The sequence below is a fragment of the Poecilia reticulata genome, linkage group LG12, assembly GCF_000633615.1.
Source record: "Poecilia reticulata strain Guanapo linkage group LG12, Guppy_female_1.0+MT, whole genome shotgun sequence".
Taxonomy (NCBI): domain Eukaryota; kingdom Metazoa; phylum Chordata; class Actinopteri; order Cyprinodontiformes; family Poeciliidae; genus Poecilia; species Poecilia reticulata.
Window position 1 is genome coordinate 26,082,169 of NC_024342.1, and position 17,619 is coordinate 26,099,787.

A 17,619-nucleotide genomic window follows, 5' to 3' on the forward strand; every position below is an offset into this window, starting at 1 on the left:
TGTGATTGGTCCAGTAGCGTGTCAGTAACATGTGATTGGTCCAGTAGCGTGTCAGTAACCTGTGATTGGTCCTCAGGCGGAGAGGCGGTACCAGAGCCGCCTGCAGGACCTCCAGGACCGCCTGGAGCAGTCGGACAGCACCAACCGCAGCCTGCAGAACTACGTCCAGTTCCTCAAAGCGTCCTACGCCAACGTGTTCAGTGACGGGGTCCTCGGCCGGCCGCGGCGCTCCCCGTCACCCGTCTGAAACACTCCTCATCGCCACGGCAACGGATGCTGGAGACCAAACACATCCATATTAGAAACATAAAGTATGAATTATTTTAAGCTGTTGGACTGGTTTTTCTGCTTTTAGTGGTTTGACTGGTGGATCCAGTCAGCCTCTGGGTCGGGCCCAGAACACTGCCCCCTGGTGTCTGTCAGTGTCACCACGAGACGGGAATCAAACCTTCAACTCCAGCCACAGGTTCTGGTTCTGATCCAGACGTGCACCATTCCTAGTAAAAACTAAATGTGTCTGTGTTCTACTAGCATGTCTGATTAAACGCTGCTGATGGCTGAAGCGTCTGGGTCACCGCCGCCGGCCAGGTGACCCAACAGAACCAACAGGTACTGAATTTACTGACCTGAACTCACATGAAACGTGTTTGTTGTGGCTTTCAGCATTCTGAGCAGGTCAGAGGATCTGCCGCCGCCGCCGCCGGGTCTCATGGTCCTCAGCTGACCCAATGTTGCTTAGCAACCAGGAAATACGTCACAATGGATGTTCAGAGTGAGACGGACAGAGCTGGGTTCGAACCGGCAACCCGTCTGTTAATGTATAAACAAAACCCTCTGAAATGTGAATCCTGAAGTACACAACCATGCTGTACCTAACAAGACTACATAATTATGTGTATATATTTATATATCTTTATTTCAGGGCCAGAACAATTGTTCATATAGAGTAATATCTGTATTTTGAAAACAACTAGAATATAACATAATAAAAATGGAATGTTGGCTTTATGTCATAACAGTAAGTTTCCCAAAGCTGAATAAACAATGCGTCTCTTTAAATTAAATATGATTTCCGTGGCTTGACTACACTTTTAATACGCTAATATCCAGAGATTATGGCACAAATGAATGTTTTAAAAGTTAAATATAAGTTTTTCCTCAACACAGCAGCGTCTGAGGTAAACTAGAAGCTGAGTTTTTCCTCCGGGAGTTTTGTTTTCCACTCCTAGATGTTTGTTTTGCTCGAAAATGAAGTCACTCCATCTCCCGCCCGCATTCGTGTCCTTCCGTCGAACTTCGGGTGTTTCCGTACAGCTGCAGGAGTGACGTCATGCCACAGAGCGCCCCGCCCTTCAGACGAACCGTCAGGGTCGATTCTTCGGGATAACGTCTTCTCCACTAGCTCTTTGGGAAAAAACCTCACGGTAAGGAAGTTATTTCCACGTTTCCTGCTTGGTACGCCGATGTTGCGTTTTAAAACCAGTAAATGCTGATTTTCATTTTGTAGTTTTAAAGCTGTTTGTTCGGGTTTTTCGGCCCGGCTAGCAGCAGCTAACGGCTAACAGCAGCTAACAGCGACGGTGAAATAAAACGTCAACTATCGGTTCGAAGACGCTTTATTTGCTGTTTAAAGGTAATAAACTTGTGCAGGATGTGATGGAGGCTGCAGTTCCGACTCGTGGGCGTGTTTTGGTTTTCAGTGAGGGTTCGGATGGTACCGGGTTCTGCAGATTAACCCAGATTATTGGACAGATGTTCAATAAAAAATAAATGGTTTCCGGTCGGAAAGGAGCCGCCCAGGCCTCCGTCCATCACGCCGCCGCGTTAGCACCGCGGTTCTGGACAGCATGACCCGGATGGCCGGTCCGAACTGATACCAGCCAGTTTACTGGGAACCAGATGAGCCCGGATCTGATCCGCTCTGTTTGTCCGAACCGGGTCAGAGTGGGTTTAACCAGAACCGCAGAGCATCTGTATTCAGATAACGGCGTTAAGAAGCTGCAATGCCAGAGCCACAGCTAGGGGGCGCTGCTGCGGGTGAACTCATAGAGATGCCGTCTGATTCCCAGCAGAGGCGGCGCTAGAACAGATTGACCAGGGGGGCCGGGGGGGCAGGGTGTCATCATGGAGGAACAGATTAAAGTAAAAAGTAACAGGGTAATATTTTATTAGACGGCTTCAGATGTGTCCAGACTCCAGCAGCCGGGCCTGCAGGATAAACCGGACCTGGTTCTGACGGTCCGCTCTGCAACGACCCGGAGAAACCGTTAACTGGGTTATTCTCACTGTTTCCATGGAGACCTCTGGACCAGAGAGCCTTTGGTTCTGCTGTCTGGGTGTGGTTCTGACCCGGTTCTGATCCGTTCTCGTCACACCTTTACTGTCCTACAGACGGCTTGAGAGCTAACCGAGGTTCTTCCACCCCGCAGCATGGCGACTGTCCCTAAGCCCACACTGCAGGTAACAGCTGCTGGGTGTGTGTGTGTGTGTGTGTGTGTGTGTGTGTGTGTGTGTGTGTGTGTGTGTGTGTGTGTGTGTGTGTGTGTGTGTGTGTGAGAACAGGCAGCAAACACCTGGAAAATGAGGCGCATCCTGGGTTTCCAGGGTGGAAGTGAGGAGTGTGTTTCCAGGCCAGCGGTGGGGGGGCGGAGCATCCCTGCAGCAGAGGCTGGGCTTGGTTCTGCTGGGTTCTGCCCAGTCACTGCACTGCGTCTGACACAGCAGAAGAAGGTTCTGGTTCGGAGCGGAGCGGATCAGAACCGAGCCTCAGAGGAGGAGCAGCTGAGGACAGAGCCGCTCTGTGTGTGTATGCTGTGATTCTGGGTGGTGCCGACCCGGTTCTGTTCGCATGTTTCCTGTTGGGGTGAAACCTTTGCATGATGGAGGTTCTGTTCTGGTCGGGTTCTGATACAGCTGGGAAAGGTTCAGGTTTCCTCCTGCAGGCCGACGTTGACAGATTCCAGAGCTAATGCTATGCTAACAGCAGCCACCCTGCTGTTAGCATAGCCGTTAGCGCTCGTTGTTATTCCAGTGAGGAGCAGAGGTGACGTCATCCCGATAATGGGATGCTTTAGCTTCCTGTCTTTAGCATCAGATGATGCTAAAGACAGGACAGTCTTTAGCATCAGTCGGTTTCAGTTAGCATTGCTTAGCGCTGCTAGCATGGCTGACCTTCCCGGATGTTTCTATATCCATGTTATCTTTTCATTTAAAGAATACATCTTTTAACATTTAGCCTTCCTGTTAGCTGCTGAAGGTAACCATGGCAACAGAGGATATTGCTGCATATCTCCTGATGTCTGGACCCGACAGAACCTCCAGAACCTTCTGGATGATTTCCAGACTGATGGTGACATGATTAGCTGACTGAACCTCCTCCATTGAACTTCCTTTGCCTCCTGAGTCACTTCCTGCCCCCCTCCCTCCCCTTCCTCCGGCGCTCCCTGGGCGTCGCTGAAGTGGATCATCTGCTCCGCTGAGGCTCAGGGAGTGTCGGCGTGGACTTTAACATCCTCTGATTACCTCACACACCCCTCCATTATCGGGATGTTTGACCCGGTTAACGAGCTTCCTGCTCATCTGCTGCAGCCATTAGCAGCGCCTCCATCAGAAACCACAGGCTGCGGCCCGGAAAGTTTAGTGGAAGGAAACGGCGACGGGTTTGATGCAGAAACAGAAAGGGAGGCGCGTCTGTCTGCTGAGGGGGGGGTTATCTCCTGAAGCAGGGCGGGGGCCTGTGTGTGTGTGTGTGTGTGTGTGTGTGTGTGTTATCAGGCGCTGCAGAGCCGAGCTGCTCGCTGATAAACCTCCTCATGTTTCCTCTGGATGGGAACAGAAAGACCCCGCCTCACTTCCTGCTGGCCCAGCGGTCGGTTCTGAGCAGCAGCCGGTTCGGTCCGGTTCGGTCCGGTCCGGCCCGGCGGCCTGAGCCCACAGAGACGCTGACCGCTCACTTCTCTTTGTGTGGGACCTCGGCGCCGCTCACACTGGGGGATTTCCGGCCCCCCCCACTCCCCCCAGGCATTCATGGCATGTCAGCTGCTGCTGGTTGCTAAGCAACGGGAGAGGAGGGGAGGGGCCAGGGGGGGCTTGGTGTCTGGCCTTTCACTGTGGAGCCGAGGTTCTGGCCCACTGCAGAGAAAGCTCTGGTTCTGTAGGACGGGTCCCACTTCTCCACTGATCCAGACCTACAGGTACCAGCAGGTCCGGTTCTGGTTCTGATCCAGGAGAACTTCCAGCTCTCTAAATCAGCTCCTTCACGGTTTTCTGTTGCTCTGTTCTCATTAGTTCAGCTCCTGACCAATCAGCTGCGTTCACATGGCAGCATCGAGTGTTTTCATTGGACCTCCAGAACCGGACCTGTACCGCAGCTGGTTCTGGAGCAGACCGGGTTCTCATCCTCTCTGTTGTGTTCGTTGCAGAAAATGGACACGGTCGGAGTCAAAGTGCTGGAAACAGCCGAAGACATCCAGGAGCGCCGGCAGCAGGTTCTGGACCGGTACCGGCGCTTCAAGGAGCTGTCCATGGTCCGGCGCCAGAAGCTGGAGGATTCGTACCGATTCCAGTTCTTCCGCCGCGACGCCGACGAGTTGGAGAAATGGATCCAGGAGAAGCTTCAGATCGCCTCCGACGAGAACTACAAGGACCCGTCCAACCTGCAGGTCCGGTTCTGACAGGAAGCGGGCCTGGCCCGGCGCCGTGACCCGGGTCTGCTGCAGCTGACGTGTGTGTCCTCACAGGGGAAGCTGCAGAAGCACCAGGCGTTTGAGGCGGAGGTCCAGGCCAACGCGGCGGCCATCATCGAACTGGACAAGACGGGGAACCTGATGACCACCGAGGGACACTTCGCCTCAGAGACCATCCGGGTACGTCCCTCAGACTCCCAGCACCGTCCCGATCCGGGCCAGCCGGTTCTGGACGGGAACGGGCTGCTTCAGACGATCCCGGTTTGATTGTTGTCCCTGTCGGGTTCAGTCCTACACTCCGTACCGGACGCAGCAGAGGCCCATCGTCACCAGCGTCAACATGGCTGAGTACATCCAAGTGTGTGTTTGGACTGGAGTGGCTCCTCTGTGTTCTGACCCGGTTTCCCCGCAGCGCCTTTCCTCTCTTTAGTGTGACGAGCTCTCTGCTCCGCTCCGGTCCGGTCCGGTCGATCAAACACAAAAACAAATCAGTTGATTTGTCAGAACCTGCAGGAACACGACCCAGTTAGACGGGCCGAGCCGCCTGACGTAGATCTACAGAACTCAGAGAGGCTTTGTGTTTCCAGAGCCGCCTGGAGGAGCTGCACCGCCTCTGGGACCTGCTGCTGCAGAAGACCAAGGAGAAGGGCATGCGGCTGCTGCAGGCCCAGAAACTGGTGCAGTACCTGAGGGAGTGTGAAGACGCTCTGGACTGGATCAGCGACAAGGTCAGAACCGGTTCTGGTGGGAGAACCGCTTTGGGTCAGCAGAGCTCATCGCTTTATTCAATAAATCCATCTGCTGGATGGTTGTAAACATCCTGCAGCTGATGGAGCTTCAGAAACTGCATCAGCTGCAGCTGACGCCGCTGTGCTCGCCGTGCAGGAGGCCATCGTGACCTCTGAGGAACTGGGTCAGGACCTGGAGCACGTGGAGCTCCTGCAGAAGAAGTTTGAGGAGTTCCAGACGGACCTGGCGGCTCACGAGGAGCGCGTGAACGAGGTGAACCAGCTGGCCGGGAAGCTGATCCAGGAGGCGCACCCGGAGAACGAGCTGATCGTCAGGAAGCAGGAGGAGGTGAACGCGGCCTGGCAGCGCCTGAAGGGCCTGGCCCTGCAGAGGCAGACCCGGCTGTTCGGCTCGGCCGAGGTGCAGCGCTTCAACAGGTGGACGCCGCAAACCTCAGGACCAACGTCTTCTCAGGTGGGACCGCTCTCTGAGCTGCTGCTTCTGTCTGCAGGGATGTGGATGAGACCATCAGCTGGATCAAGGAGAAGGAGCAGCTGATGGCCTCCGATGACTTTGGGCGGGACTTGGCCAGCGTTCAGGCTCTGCTGAGGAAGCAGGAGGGTCTGGAACGAGACCTGGCCGCTCTGAAGGACAAGGTGGGACACATTCCTGCTGCCCCACATCCAGCTTTTCAATCCCCTGCTAACCCGCTTCCTGCTGTCAACCAGGTGAACACTCTGGGCGGGGACGCCGAGCGCCTGCAGCAGACCCATCCTCAGAACGCCTCCCAGATCCACCTGAAGAAGGACGAACTCATCACCAACTGGGAGCAGATCCAGACGCTGGCTGCTGAGCGCCACGCCCGCCTCAACGACTCCTACCAGTACGCACCGCCAAGCAGCACACAGCTAACCAGACACACAGCTAACCAACTAACCAGACATACAACTAACCAACCAGACACACAACTAACCAGACAGACACACAACTAACCAATCAGCGAGACACACAACTAACCAGACACACAACCATCTACTCGTGGGTTCAGACCACAAGTAGATTCTCTTTGCACCTTCCTTTCTTCTATTTCTTCCTCCCCTAGTTAGTTAGTTAGTTAGACATTGTCTCACTCAGACCATATCCTCCTGTCCTTCTGTCCTCCTGTCCTCCAGTCTGCAGCGCTTCACCGCAGACTTCAGGGATCTGACCAGCTGGGTGACGGAGATGAAGGCTCTGATCAACGCCGACGAGCTGGCCAACGACGTGGCCGGAGCCGAGGCGCTGCTGGACCGGCACCAGGAGCACAAGGTGATGCTCCTTAAAGCTGCAGCTGGTCAGAGACCAGAACCGGACATTTACTGAGCATGGGTCGGCTTGTCTCGTCTCCTTCAGGGGGAGATCGATGCCCACGAGGACAGCTTCAGGACCACAGATGAAGCTGGTCAGGCCCTGCTCAGTGCAGGACACTACGCCTCCGAGGAGGTCAAGGAGAAGGTGGGGGCGTCAGATCAGGTTAGAATGTCCAGTTTGTCCGTTGGTTGTGCTTTAACTGTGTTCTGTGTGTCTGCAGCTGGGGATCCTGGCCCAGGAGAAGGAGTCCCTCCTGGAGCTGTGGGAGGTCCGCCGGCAGCAGTACGAACAGTGCATGGACCTGCAGCTGTTCTACAGGGACACGGAGCAGGTGGACAACTGGATGAGCAAGCAGGAGGTGAGCAGGGCCACAGTCTGCAGAGACGGGCTGGATTAACTGGTTTAACTGGTGAACTGAACATCTCTGCAGGCTTTCCTTCTGAACGAAGACCTGGGAGACTCCCTGGACAGCGTGGAAGCTCTGCTGAAGAAACACGAGGACTTTGAGAAGTCTCTCAGCGCTCAGGAGGAGAAGATCACGGTGAGTCATCTCCAGTTTCCTCTGGACATCACTGACGCTCTGCAGGATCAGGTTGACTCATACCTCTGCTGCATCTCCAGGCTCTGGATGAATTCGCCACCAAGCTGATCCAGAACAGCCACTATGCTAAGGAGGATGTGGCAACGCGCAGAGACGCTGTGAGTCTTCTCCTTCCACCGTAGCTCTGAGCTCCAGCTGGAGGAGCCGAGTCGTGGTTTATCATCTCTCTCTGCTTCCAGCTCCTGAGCCGCAGGAACGCCCTGCATGAGCGCGCTCAGGCCCGCCGGGCTGCCCTGGAGGACTCCTTCCATCTGCAGCAGTTCTTCAGGGACTCTGATGAGCTGAAGAGTTGGATCAACGAGAAGATGAAGACTGCTACAGACGAATCCTACAAGGTCTGCTGCATCGCCTCTCTCCATGCCTCTGTTTGCTTCTTCAGCCTTGTTTTTCCATAATTTGTTCCCTATTCCACCCATCTGTCCATCAGTTTATGCTTCCATCAGTTTATGCTTCCATCAGTTTATGCTTCCATCAGTTTATGCTTCTGTCCTCTTCTTCCACAGGACCCGTCCAACCTGCAGGGGAAGGTGCAGAAACACCAGGCCTTTGAGGCCGAGCTGTCGGCCAATCAGAGCCGCATCGACGCCCTGCAGAAGTCCGGACAGGAGCTGCTGGACAGGAAGCATTATGCCTCCGCTGAGGTCACCGCCCGCATGGAAGATGTCAGCGCGCAGTGGAAGAAGCTGCTGGAGGCCACAGAGCTCAAAGGTAGCAGGAGCCAACGACGGCACTGCTGGTAGAGGGGCTTTAAACGGGGGTGAGGGTGTTTCCATGGAGACGGAAAGGAGTGTTTATCAGGTTGGATAAGAATGTAGAAAAAACACCTGGAGTCTGGAAAAATGTGAGAATTCCAGAATTAAATCATTGCTCCCACCATCCAGCCAGGGAATTATAGAAATATCTACGTTTAATTCCTAGGAGCGTTTACTGCTGAAGCTCTGAAATCGGCTAATCTGGGATTGGAGAGTAGAATGTGTGGAAACCTTTAGTGAGGATGAACGGCTTTGATTCAGCATCTCTGTGTTTTGTTCCAGGCATCAAGCTGCGTGAGGCCAACCAGCAGCAGCAGTTCAACAGGAACGTGGAGGACATCGAGCTCTGGCTCTACGAGGTCGAAGGTCACTTGGCCTCTGACGACTACGGGAAAGACCTGACGAGCGTCCAGAACCTGCAGAAGAAGCACGCCCTGCTGGAGGCCGACGTGGCAGCTCACCAGGTGACCCAGACATCCCAGAACCCACCAGGACTCGGCGCGTTTCCGTCTGTACAGGTCGGATCTGTGACCTCTCCTATGAATGTTCCCTCACCAGGATCGGATCGACGGGATCACCATCCAGGCTCGGCAGTTCCAGGAAGCCGGCCACTTTGACGCAGACAACATCCAGAAGAAGCAGGAGGCTCTGGTGGTTCGCTATGAAGCTCTGCGGGAGCCGATGGCGGCCCGCAAGCAGAAGCTGTCTGACTCGCTGCGCCTGCAGCAGCTCTTCAGGGACGTGGAGGACGAGGAGACCTGGATCAGGGAGAAGGAGCCCATCGCCTCGTCCACCAACAGAGGTATCAACCCCCAGATCTCTGGCCTTAGAGGCGGGTGCATGGAAGCCAACTTCACTGCTGTGTTTCCTGACTTATGGAGCAGTTAAAACTTGGTCTTTATATTAGAGAGATAATCTGAGTCTAGAGGAATGTTGAACTTGTAAGATCCCGGGGTGACCTTTTGGGTTCAGATAGAATAATGAGCAATAACTTCCTGTTTGTCTCTCAGGTAAAGACCTGATTGGAGTCCAGAACCTGCTGAAGAAGCACCAGGCTCTGCAGGCTGAGATCACAGGTCACGAGCCTCGGATCAAAGCCGTGACCCAGAAAGGAGAGACCATGGTGGAGGAAGGTACGTGGATTTAGATCCTCAACTTGCTGAAAACCTTCCAGCTTCCTCTCAGGGTGCTGATGGTCGGGATGCCGGTTCTCAGGTCACTTTGCCGGGGAAGAGGTGAAGGCCAAGCTGGGGGAGTTGCACGGACGTTGGGACACCCTGAAGGGCAAGGCGGGCCAGAGGAGGCAGGACCTGGAGGACTCCCTGCAGGCCCAGCAGTACTTTGCTGATGCCAACGAGGCAGAGTCCTGGATGAGGGAGAAGGAGCCCATCGTTGGGAGCCCGGACTATGGGAAAGACGAGGATTCAGCTGAGGTATGGCAGGATAGCAGCGGTTCGTTTGTTCCACAAAGAGACGGCGTGTTCTCACTCCGGGGTCTGGTCCACAGGCACTGCTGAAGAAGCACGAGGCCCTGATGTCAGACCTGACGGCGTACGGCAGCAGCATCCAGGCTCTGAAGGAGCAGGCTCAGTCCTGCAGGGTGAGTCTGATTGTTCCCAGTTCTGATCAGGTCAGGTCTGAAGTTTGGGTCTGTTGGATGACAGGTTGGGTTTCTGTTACGAACAGCAACAAGTGGCTCCGACTGATGACGAGACTGGGAAGGAGCTGGTTCTGGCTCTGTACGACTATCAGGAGAAAAGTCCACGCGAAGTGACTATGAAGAAGGGCGACATCCTGACCCTGCTCAACAGCACCAACAAGGTACAGAACCTCACAGGACCGGGCTTCCTGATAGGATTCCAGTGTTCTCTTTTCCTGAAGGATAAAATGCTGGGATCCAGATCCGATCCGGTCCTGGCTGTTTGGAAGTTTTTCTTTCAACAGCCAGACTATACAAGAGATGAGATCCGTCTGATTCTCAGGCTCCAGTCAGATCTCTTTTTCTGATGATCTGACTGCAGATCTTGGTTTGGTTCTGACGGGTCCGTGGTCCAGAACAGACTGGAAAAGACTGGAATGCACATGTCTGGAAAACTATGGAAAAATTAATTGACGGCTAGATAAATATCGGTTTTTCCATTCTTTTATTCCCTATTCCATCCATCAGTTTATGCTTCCATCAGTTTATGCATCCATCGGTTTATGCATCCATCAGTTTTTGCTTCCATCGGTTTATGCATCTGTCGGTTTATGCTTCCATCGGTTTATGCTTTATCTACCTCTCCCATTATTCTTACCGTTTTTTCAGGCTCTACATTTATATCCTGATCCCGACAGGAATACGACCCATGAATGTTTGTTTAGTCTTTAAAATGAGCTTTAAAAAGAGGACTTGGGGTGGGGTGCTGTGGTGGCTCAGGGGTTAAATAGGGGTTAAGCAGTTCTCGACGCGGCCGTCGCAGGTTCGATTCCGGGCCTGGTGACCCTTGCCCCATGTCTTCCCCTTCTCTCATTAACCACTTTCCTGTCAATTAACTATCAAATAAAAGCCACCTGAGCCGATAAAACCTTTTAAAAAAAAGAGGATTTGGGAATTGGACCTCCAGTTCTGCAGCAGGATGTCTGTCTGTGTTGGGAATGTTCCTTCTGTCTGATGTGGCTTTACGTCCCAGGACTGGTGGAAGGTGGAGGTGAACGACCGGCAGGGCTTTGTTCCGGCCGCCTATGTGAAAAAGTTGGACCCGACTCAGTCGTCTTCCAGGGAGAACCTGCTGGACGAGCACGGCAGCATCGCAGCTCGACAGGAACAGATCGACAACCAGTAAGAAATGTCTTTCCGTTCTTGTGGGCTTTCCTAACACATTCCTCCTTCCTGTGGGACCTAACTGGTCCCACCCACTAATGACTCGGCTCCTGGTTCTGTTTCTGTCTCCTCTTCTTCGTCTAACCCCTAACCTCGCCTCGCTGCGGCAGGCTCGTCACCAAGGAGCCCTGCAGCGTGTCTGTGCGCATGAAGCAGGTGGAAGAGCTGTGAGTAGGAACCGGCGTTCCGACCCGTTTCCCTGTGATCCGCAGCAGTTTAGCCTCAGATTCCCTCATGTCTGTGATCCTCCATCCTCATTTTCTATCCAGCAGCAGGATAGAAGGACATCTGTGTCATCCCATCGCTTTCTCCTACCATGTGAAGCAGAAACAGGGAAACATTTCAGGTCCTCTGTTGAATGTAGATGTTCGGTACCATCTCAAACCGGTCCGGTTTACCCAGGTTCTGCTGCAGCCTTTGGTGTTACGACCCGTCTTGGGGTGAAGGATCCATCCTCTTCAGATCTCGACACACACGAAGTTGAACAGTTTAAAATATTATTTATTTGTGATGGAGATGTTAGAAATGGAGCAAGTGGCTTCAGAGTGAGCATTAGCCGAAAACGGCAAACGAAAGGGAGCCGTCTGAAAATGAACGGAAACTTACCTCCCTAAGGCAGCTCATTCCGACAACTGCAGAACTTTGACAGGATGTGAACAAACGGTGGAGACGAGTGGAGGATGGAGCTCAGGAAGTCCTTTACATCCGTCACCAATTAGACGGCTCCGTCGTCTTCTGGGGAGCCAATCGGGGACGGGAACCTGCGCGCTCATGTTTGTATAATCGGCTTGAAGACGTCGGTCTTAACAACGGGCATGTCCTGCTCCTCCATCCAGGAAAACGGGTTAGATGGATCCATTCTTGATCCATGCTGAGCGGTTCTGCTGAGGTAATTGGAAAACGATGAGGTAGAGGTGCTCTCCAGGTGTTACCAGGGCAACTAGACCTAAAGTTGTCTCACCTCTCTGGATGAGGGTGAAAGGTCAGACCAACCTGTTGAGAAGGGGAATTCTGTTCCCAGAACCGCTGGCGTTCCTGCAGAGCGTCTGCATGGTTCACATCTCCTAAACGTTCGCATCGCTCCACCCATGTCGGGTTTAGAAAGTAAGAAACCTGGAGGGACTTTGGTGTCACAGCTGTGAAAACTATTCCTGAGTTAAATGGGAAAAGATTGTAGTTGGACTGCGGCACGTTTCATGACGGATCTTCTCCAGACTGAGGAGTTGGTGTAGATGCATGATGTCGGGGTCGCCGCTCCATGCCGGGTGTCCTTGTGTCCGTCTCCCCTGGTCCTGGCGTCCCTCTGGGTCTCTGCGCTGACGCTCCCTCTGTCTCCAAGGTACGGCACGCTGCTGGAGCTGGGAGAGAAGAGGAAGGACATGCTGGAGAAGAGCTGCAAGAAGTTCATGTTGTTCCGCGAGGCCAACGAGCTGCAGCAGTGGATCCACGAGAAGGAGAGCGCCCTGACCAACGAGGAGGTCGGCTCGGACCTGGAGCAGGTCGAGGTTCTGCAGAAGAAGTTCGACGACTTCCAGAAGGTTTGTTCAGGACCGAGCCTCCCAGTCCAGGTTCTGTCCAGGCGCTGATGTTCTGTGTTCCGCCCACCCATCCAGGACCTGAAGGCCAACGAGTCCCGGCTGAGGGACATCAACAAGGTGGCGTCGGAGCTGGAGTCTGAAGGCCTGATGGCGGAGGAGGCTCCCACGGTCCAGGCCCAGGTGAGCTGCAGCTGAGCTGTCCGGGTGACGAACCCGGCTGCCGGTTCCGTCTGACCGGGTTTGTCTCTTTGTGTCTGCAGCAACAGGAGCAGCTGGGATCGGCTCCCGGAAAGGTCCGGTTCTCCCCTCCTTCACGTCTTGCTGGTTCCTGAGGGAATCTGATCAGCTAATCGGTTTTTCTGTGTTCGACAGGATGAGTCTGACTCCAAGACGGCTTCGCCCTGGAAGGTAAGCGTGGTTCTGGTTCTGCCATCGGTCCGATCGCTCTGACTGAGCCCAGACCCGTTGCCATGGTTACTGCCCTCACCACATTGATCTGAAATGACAGGGTTTCAATCAGCCAATCGCTCCTGACTGCTGTGGTGTTTGTTTTTCTTGTTTGGTTGACCTTTGACCTTAGACCATACGACTGGGCGTCCAAACAACGGCTAACTTTAATACCATCAAGGTAAGACCCGACTGATCCAAACCCGTCCTGCATCGTCACCAGACACTAACCCGTAGCTCCGCCCCCCGACGCCTCTGTCCTTATATGGTCCTTCCTGTTGGTTCTGTTCTCACCCTGCAACCCGTCCTGCTGGACTCCATCTTTCCTGTTTCCTGTTTGCTCCTGGCTGTCAGCAGGTTCTTCCTGCTCTGCTGTGATTGGTTGGAGACCTGAGGAAGTGTCCCCACCCTTCAACAGGCTCCATTTTGAGTGAATTAACGTGGATTTGATGTGACAGAATAAAGGGGAAGAACATCCGCAGACTGAAGCTCAGACTCTCTGTTCTGTCACATTGAACCCGTTGGTGTTGGTCAGGGGGTTGTGGGTGTGAATACTTCCCCAGTGACGCAGTGGGACGATCCCAGTCTGACCAGTCTCTCCTGCAGGAGCTGAACAACCGCTGGCGCTCGCTGCAGCAGCTGGCCGAGGACCGCAGCAACATGCTGGGCAGCGCCCACGAGGTGCAGCGCTTCCACAGGTAACCCCGCCTCCTGGCGCCCCGGCGGCCAATCGGACACCAGCAGCACCACTGAGGCGTGTCACTTCCTCTCAGGGACGCCGACGAAACCAAGGAGTGGATCGAGGAGAAGAACCAGGCGCTGAACACGGACAACTACGGCCACGACCTGGCCAGCGTCCAGGCGCTGCAGCGCAAACACGAAGGCTTCGAGAGAGACCTGGCGGCGCTGGGCGATAAGGTGAGGACCCGCCGTGACCCCCAGGCGACCCGCTGCCCCCCGGCCTTCATGCAGGCTGCTCCTGTCCGACAGGTGAAGTCTCTGGGCGAGACGGCGGAGCGTCTGATCCAGTCGCACCCGGAGGCCGTGGACGACATCCAGGAGAAATGCACGGAGCTGAACACGGCGTGGAGCAGCCTGGTGGGCCGCGCCGACCAGCGCAAGGAGAAGCTGGGCAACTCCCACGACCTGCAGCGCTTCCTGTCCGACTTCAGGTGGGACTCGGCCGGCTGATCCGTTATTCTGACGGCTAATCGCAGAAACGTTCTGACGACGGTTTCACTGATCAGAAGCCAAACGTCTCCTGGTGGCTGAAGGACTGCCATCGTGAATATTATAACAACTGTAACGATTTCCTGTAGCTGGATAGTAGAGACCAGCTTGGTGAGGTTCAGTGTGGAAACGGTCAGAACCTGGTTCTGATGAGCGGCTGGTTTCTCCTCCTGCAGGGATCTGATGTCGTGGATCAACGGGATCCGAGGCCTGGTGTCGTCCGAGGAGCTGGCTAAAGACGTGACGGGCGCCGAGGCGCTGCTGGAGCGCCACCAGGTGGGCGGAGCGCCTCCCGCCTGCGGTAAGCTGCCGGTGCGGTTCTGGTGACGGACTGTGGGCCTTGCAGGAGCACCGGACGGAGATCGACGCGCGGGCCGGGACCTTCCAGGCCTTCGAGCAGTTCGGCCAGCAGCTGCTGGCGCGCGGCCACTACGCCAGCGCCGACGTCCAGCAGAAGCTGAAGGCTCTGGACCAGGAGCGCGCCGACCTGGAGAAGGCCTGGGTGCAGCGCCGCATGATGCTGGACCAGTGCCTGGAGCTGCAGGTGAGCCGGACCCCGCGCGGTGCCGCCGGGCCTGGGCCGGAACCGCGCTGACTCCGCCCCCTCCTCGCCCTCAGCTCTTCAACCGGGACTGTGAGCAGGCCGAGAACTGGATGGCGGCGCGGGAAGCCTTCCTGGCCAGCGACGACAAGGGCGACTCGCTGGACAGCGTGGAGGCGCTCATCAAGAAGCACGAGGACTTCGACAAGGCCATCAACGTCCAGGTCAGTGAGCCGCCGGAGGACGGGTTCTGGACCGGGTCTGGACCGGTTCTGAATCTGTTCCGAACTCGCTGCAGGAGGAGAAGATCGCCGCCCTGCAGTCCTTCGCTGACCAGCTGATCGGAGCCGACCACTACGCCAAGCCGGAGATCTACAACCGCCGCAACGAGGTTCTGGACAGGTGAGCTGTTTTTCAAAATAAAAGTCTCATGTACAGTAACAACTGGTGCCGTGTTGCTAATGGAGCCACAGCAGAATTTGGGTCAGGTTCCACAGACACAAGGTCATTCTGCCAGACTTTCAAAATAAAGCTCCGTTATCCTCCACCTGGTTGAGCTCCTGAGCGGCGGCGCCGGTCTGAGCGGATCGGAAACGGCCTCAGCAGAAGTTTTACCGCAGACGGTTCTGGATCAGGACGGCTCCTGTTTTCCAGGTGGCGCCGGCTGAAGGCCCAGATGATCGAGAAGCGGTCCAAGCTGGGGGAGTCCCAGACGCTGCAGCAGTTCAGCCGGGACGTGGACGAGATCGAGGCCTGGATCAGCGAGAAGCTGCAGACCGCCACCGACGAGTCCTACAAGGACCCCACCAACATCCAGGTTGGTTCTGGTTCTGGTTCCGGTTCCGCTCTGAGCCTCATCCTCCCTGTAACCCGTCTGAACGCCTCTCTCTTCTACCCTCTCTAGCTGTCCAAGCTGCTGGTAAGTTGTAGTCGTGTCTCACTAACCAGCAGTCGTTCCGTCCCGTTTGGCTTCCTGTGTAGATCCCAGCGTTTGTCCTCCATCAGCTCTCCGTTTAGTTCGGTCCGTTGGTTCTGCTGCCAGTTTAGACCCATAGAGGAGAGAGAGTCCGCTTTACGGCTGCTTCGGACGTTCTCAGAACCGTGCTGATGGTTCTGCCTCAGCTCGGTCCGGAGAACCAGATTCTGGACTCATGTCTGGTCTGATATGAAGTGAGACGGACGGACGGATCGGAACCAGAGCTGCACCACATGTTGCATCGTCGTCGTCCAGATGTGAAGCCCGGATGTCCGGGCTGACGTGTCGTCATGGCGATGAATGTTTGCCTCATGTGGTGCGGCTCTAACGTGAGTCCAGTCGGTTCTGACCCAGAAGCAGCTCGAAGTGACTCTGTGTGTTTTGGCTCCATCATCAGTTCTGCTGCCGATGTTGTTTTGTCCTCCGTGTCCATAAATGTCCTCTGTGTCCATAACGACGTCCGTTAAAGTCCCAGAGCGTCCGCCGTGAACGGACCGGGCCGAGCAGAGCCGTCTGACTCTGTGTCTGTGCCGCCAGAGCAAACATCAGAAGCACCAGGCGTTTGAGGCGGAGCTGCACGCCAACGCCGACCGGATCAAAGGCGTGATCGACACCGGGAACGCCCTGATCCAGAGAGGAGCCTGCGCCGGCAGCGAGGACGCCGTCAAGGTGACCGGACCCGACATCCGACCCAAAACACTGGACCCCAGTTACTCTGTGGGATGGTTTAGGAAGTCCAGTCTGTGGGCTCTGTCTGCAGGCGCGGCTCAGCGCTCTGGACGAGCAGTGGCAGTTCCTCGTCAACAAGTCGGCAGAGAAGAGTCAGAAGCTGAAGGAGGCCAACAAGCAGCAGAACTTCAACACCGGCATCAAGGACTTCGACTTCTGGTTGTCTGAGGTGAGGCTCTGCGGTCGGAGCAGAAACGCTGGGCAACGCGGTTAGCGCTACGCTAACCATCCTGATGACGTCTGCTCAGGTCGAAGCTCTGCTGGCCTCCGAGGATTACGGCAAAGACCTGGCTTCAGTCAACAACCTGCTGAAGAAACACCAGCTGCTGGAGGCCGACATCTCTGCTCACGAGGTACCAGTTGGTTCTGTTGGGCGTTTGTGTTCATCAGATGGGAAACGGACGAACAAAGGAGACGATTCAGAACTTGGGAGGATGTAGAAAACCTCCCAACCTGTTTGGTGCCCAACGTGGGGCCAATTTGAACGCTGCCTTGACCTGATCCGTGTGGCTCCTGCAGGACCGTCTGAAGGACCTGAACGGTCAGGCCGACAGCCTGATGGCCAGCAACGCCTTCGACACCTCGCAGGTGAAGGACAAGCGTGACGCCGTCAACGGCCGCTTCGCCAAGATCAAGAGCATGGCCGCCGGGCGCCGTGCCAAGCTCAACGAGTCGCACCGCCTGCACCAGTTCTTCAGAGACCTGGACGACGAGGAGTCCTGGATCAAGTAAGACCTGGAGCCTCTGCTCCTGAGCTCCAGAGGTCACCTTCACTGACCTCTGGTCAATGGGGGGAAGCGGTCACCTTCACTGGCCTCTGGTCCTCTGGGGGGAAGCGGTCACCTTCACTGGCCTCTGGTCCTCTGGGGGGAAGCGGTCACCTTCACTGACCTCTGGTCAATGGGGGGAACCGGTCACCTTCACTGACCTCTGGTCAATGGGGGGAACCGGTCACCTTCACTGACCAGAGGGTCAATGGGGGGAAGCGGTCACCTTCACTGACCTCTGGTCCTCTGGGGGGAAGCGGTCACCTTCACTGGCCTCTGGTCCTCTGGGGGGAACCGGTCACCTTCACTGACCTCTGGTCAATGGGGGGAACCGGTCACCTTCACTGACCAGAGGGTCAATGGGGGGAACCAGTCACCTTCACTGACCAGAGGGTCAATGGGGGGAACCGG

At 55.5% G+C, this 17,619-nt stretch overlaps 1 protein-coding gene across 7 annotated transcripts in view; it reads left to right on the forward strand.

Annotated features, from left to right (window-relative positions):
* The first annotated feature begins 1,315 nt into the window (after nucleotides 1–1,315).
* Nucleotides 1,316–17,619, forward strand: part of sptan1 (spectrin alpha, non-erythrocytic 1) — a 22,061-nt gene continuing 5,757 nt past the window's right edge. For 3 of the 7 annotated variants that reach the window (XM_008424843.2, XM_008424849.2, XM_008424850.2), the window contains exons 1-40: nucleotides 1,316–1,424; nucleotides 4,422–4,661; nucleotides 4,740–4,865; nucleotides 5,273–5,413; nucleotides 5,571–5,851; nucleotides 5,926–6,070; nucleotides 6,143–6,297; nucleotides 6,587–6,722; nucleotides 6,807–6,908; nucleotides 6,985–7,122; nucleotides 7,195–7,305; nucleotides 7,386–7,463; nucleotides 7,545–7,700; nucleotides 7,869–8,073; nucleotides 8,400–8,581; nucleotides 8,676–8,919; nucleotides 9,128–9,250; nucleotides 9,333–9,550; nucleotides 9,625–9,717; nucleotides 9,804–9,938; nucleotides 10,790–10,938; nucleotides 11,091–11,147; nucleotides 12,320–12,518; nucleotides 12,594–12,698; nucleotides 12,779–12,811; nucleotides 12,891–12,926; nucleotides 13,099–13,146; nucleotides 13,572–13,663; nucleotides 13,739–13,883; nucleotides 13,956–14,137; nucleotides 14,372–14,471; nucleotides 14,542–14,739; nucleotides 14,814–14,960; nucleotides 15,035–15,138; nucleotides 15,391–15,553; nucleotides 15,641–15,655; nucleotides 16,250–16,381; nucleotides 16,473–16,610; nucleotides 16,690–16,794; nucleotides 16,961–17,169. In XM_008424843.2, coding sequence (XP_008423065.2) covers nucleotides 4,425–4,661; nucleotides 4,740–4,865; nucleotides 5,273–5,413; nucleotides 5,571–5,851; nucleotides 5,926–6,070; nucleotides 6,143–6,297; nucleotides 6,587–6,722; nucleotides 6,807–6,908; nucleotides 6,985–7,122; nucleotides 7,195–7,305; nucleotides 7,386–7,463; nucleotides 7,545–7,700; nucleotides 7,869–8,073; nucleotides 8,400–8,581; nucleotides 8,676–8,919; nucleotides 9,128–9,250; nucleotides 9,333–9,550; nucleotides 9,625–9,717; nucleotides 9,804–9,938; nucleotides 10,790–10,938; nucleotides 11,091–11,147; nucleotides 12,320–12,518; nucleotides 12,594–12,698; nucleotides 12,779–12,811; nucleotides 12,891–12,926; nucleotides 13,099–13,146; nucleotides 13,572–13,663; nucleotides 13,739–13,883; nucleotides 13,956–14,137; nucleotides 14,372–14,471; nucleotides 14,542–14,739; nucleotides 14,814–14,960; nucleotides 15,035–15,138; nucleotides 15,391–15,553; nucleotides 15,641–15,655; nucleotides 16,250–16,381; nucleotides 16,473–16,610; nucleotides 16,690–16,794; nucleotides 16,961–17,169 — 5,363 coding nt within the window. In that variant the 5' untranslated portion in view covers nucleotides 1,316–1,424; nucleotides 4,422–4,424. The remainder of the gene's footprint in view (nucleotides 1,425–4,421; nucleotides 4,662–4,739; nucleotides 4,866–5,272; nucleotides 5,414–5,570; nucleotides 5,852–5,925; nucleotides 6,071–6,142; nucleotides 6,298–6,586; nucleotides 6,723–6,806; nucleotides 6,909–6,984; nucleotides 7,123–7,194; nucleotides 7,306–7,385; nucleotides 7,464–7,544; nucleotides 7,701–7,868; nucleotides 8,074–8,399; nucleotides 8,582–8,675; nucleotides 8,920–9,127; nucleotides 9,251–9,332; nucleotides 9,551–9,624; nucleotides 9,718–9,803; nucleotides 9,939–10,789; nucleotides 10,939–11,090; nucleotides 11,148–12,319; nucleotides 12,519–12,593; nucleotides 12,699–12,778; nucleotides 12,812–12,890; nucleotides 12,927–13,098; nucleotides 13,147–13,571; nucleotides 13,664–13,738; nucleotides 13,884–13,955; nucleotides 14,138–14,371; nucleotides 14,472–14,541; nucleotides 14,740–14,813; nucleotides 14,961–15,034; nucleotides 15,139–15,390; nucleotides 15,554–15,640; nucleotides 15,656–16,249; nucleotides 16,382–16,472; nucleotides 16,611–16,689; nucleotides 16,795–16,960; nucleotides 17,170–17,619) is intronic. The other 4 variants (XM_008424844.2, XM_008424845.2, XM_008424846.2 and 1 more) reach the window with 4 other exon arrangements.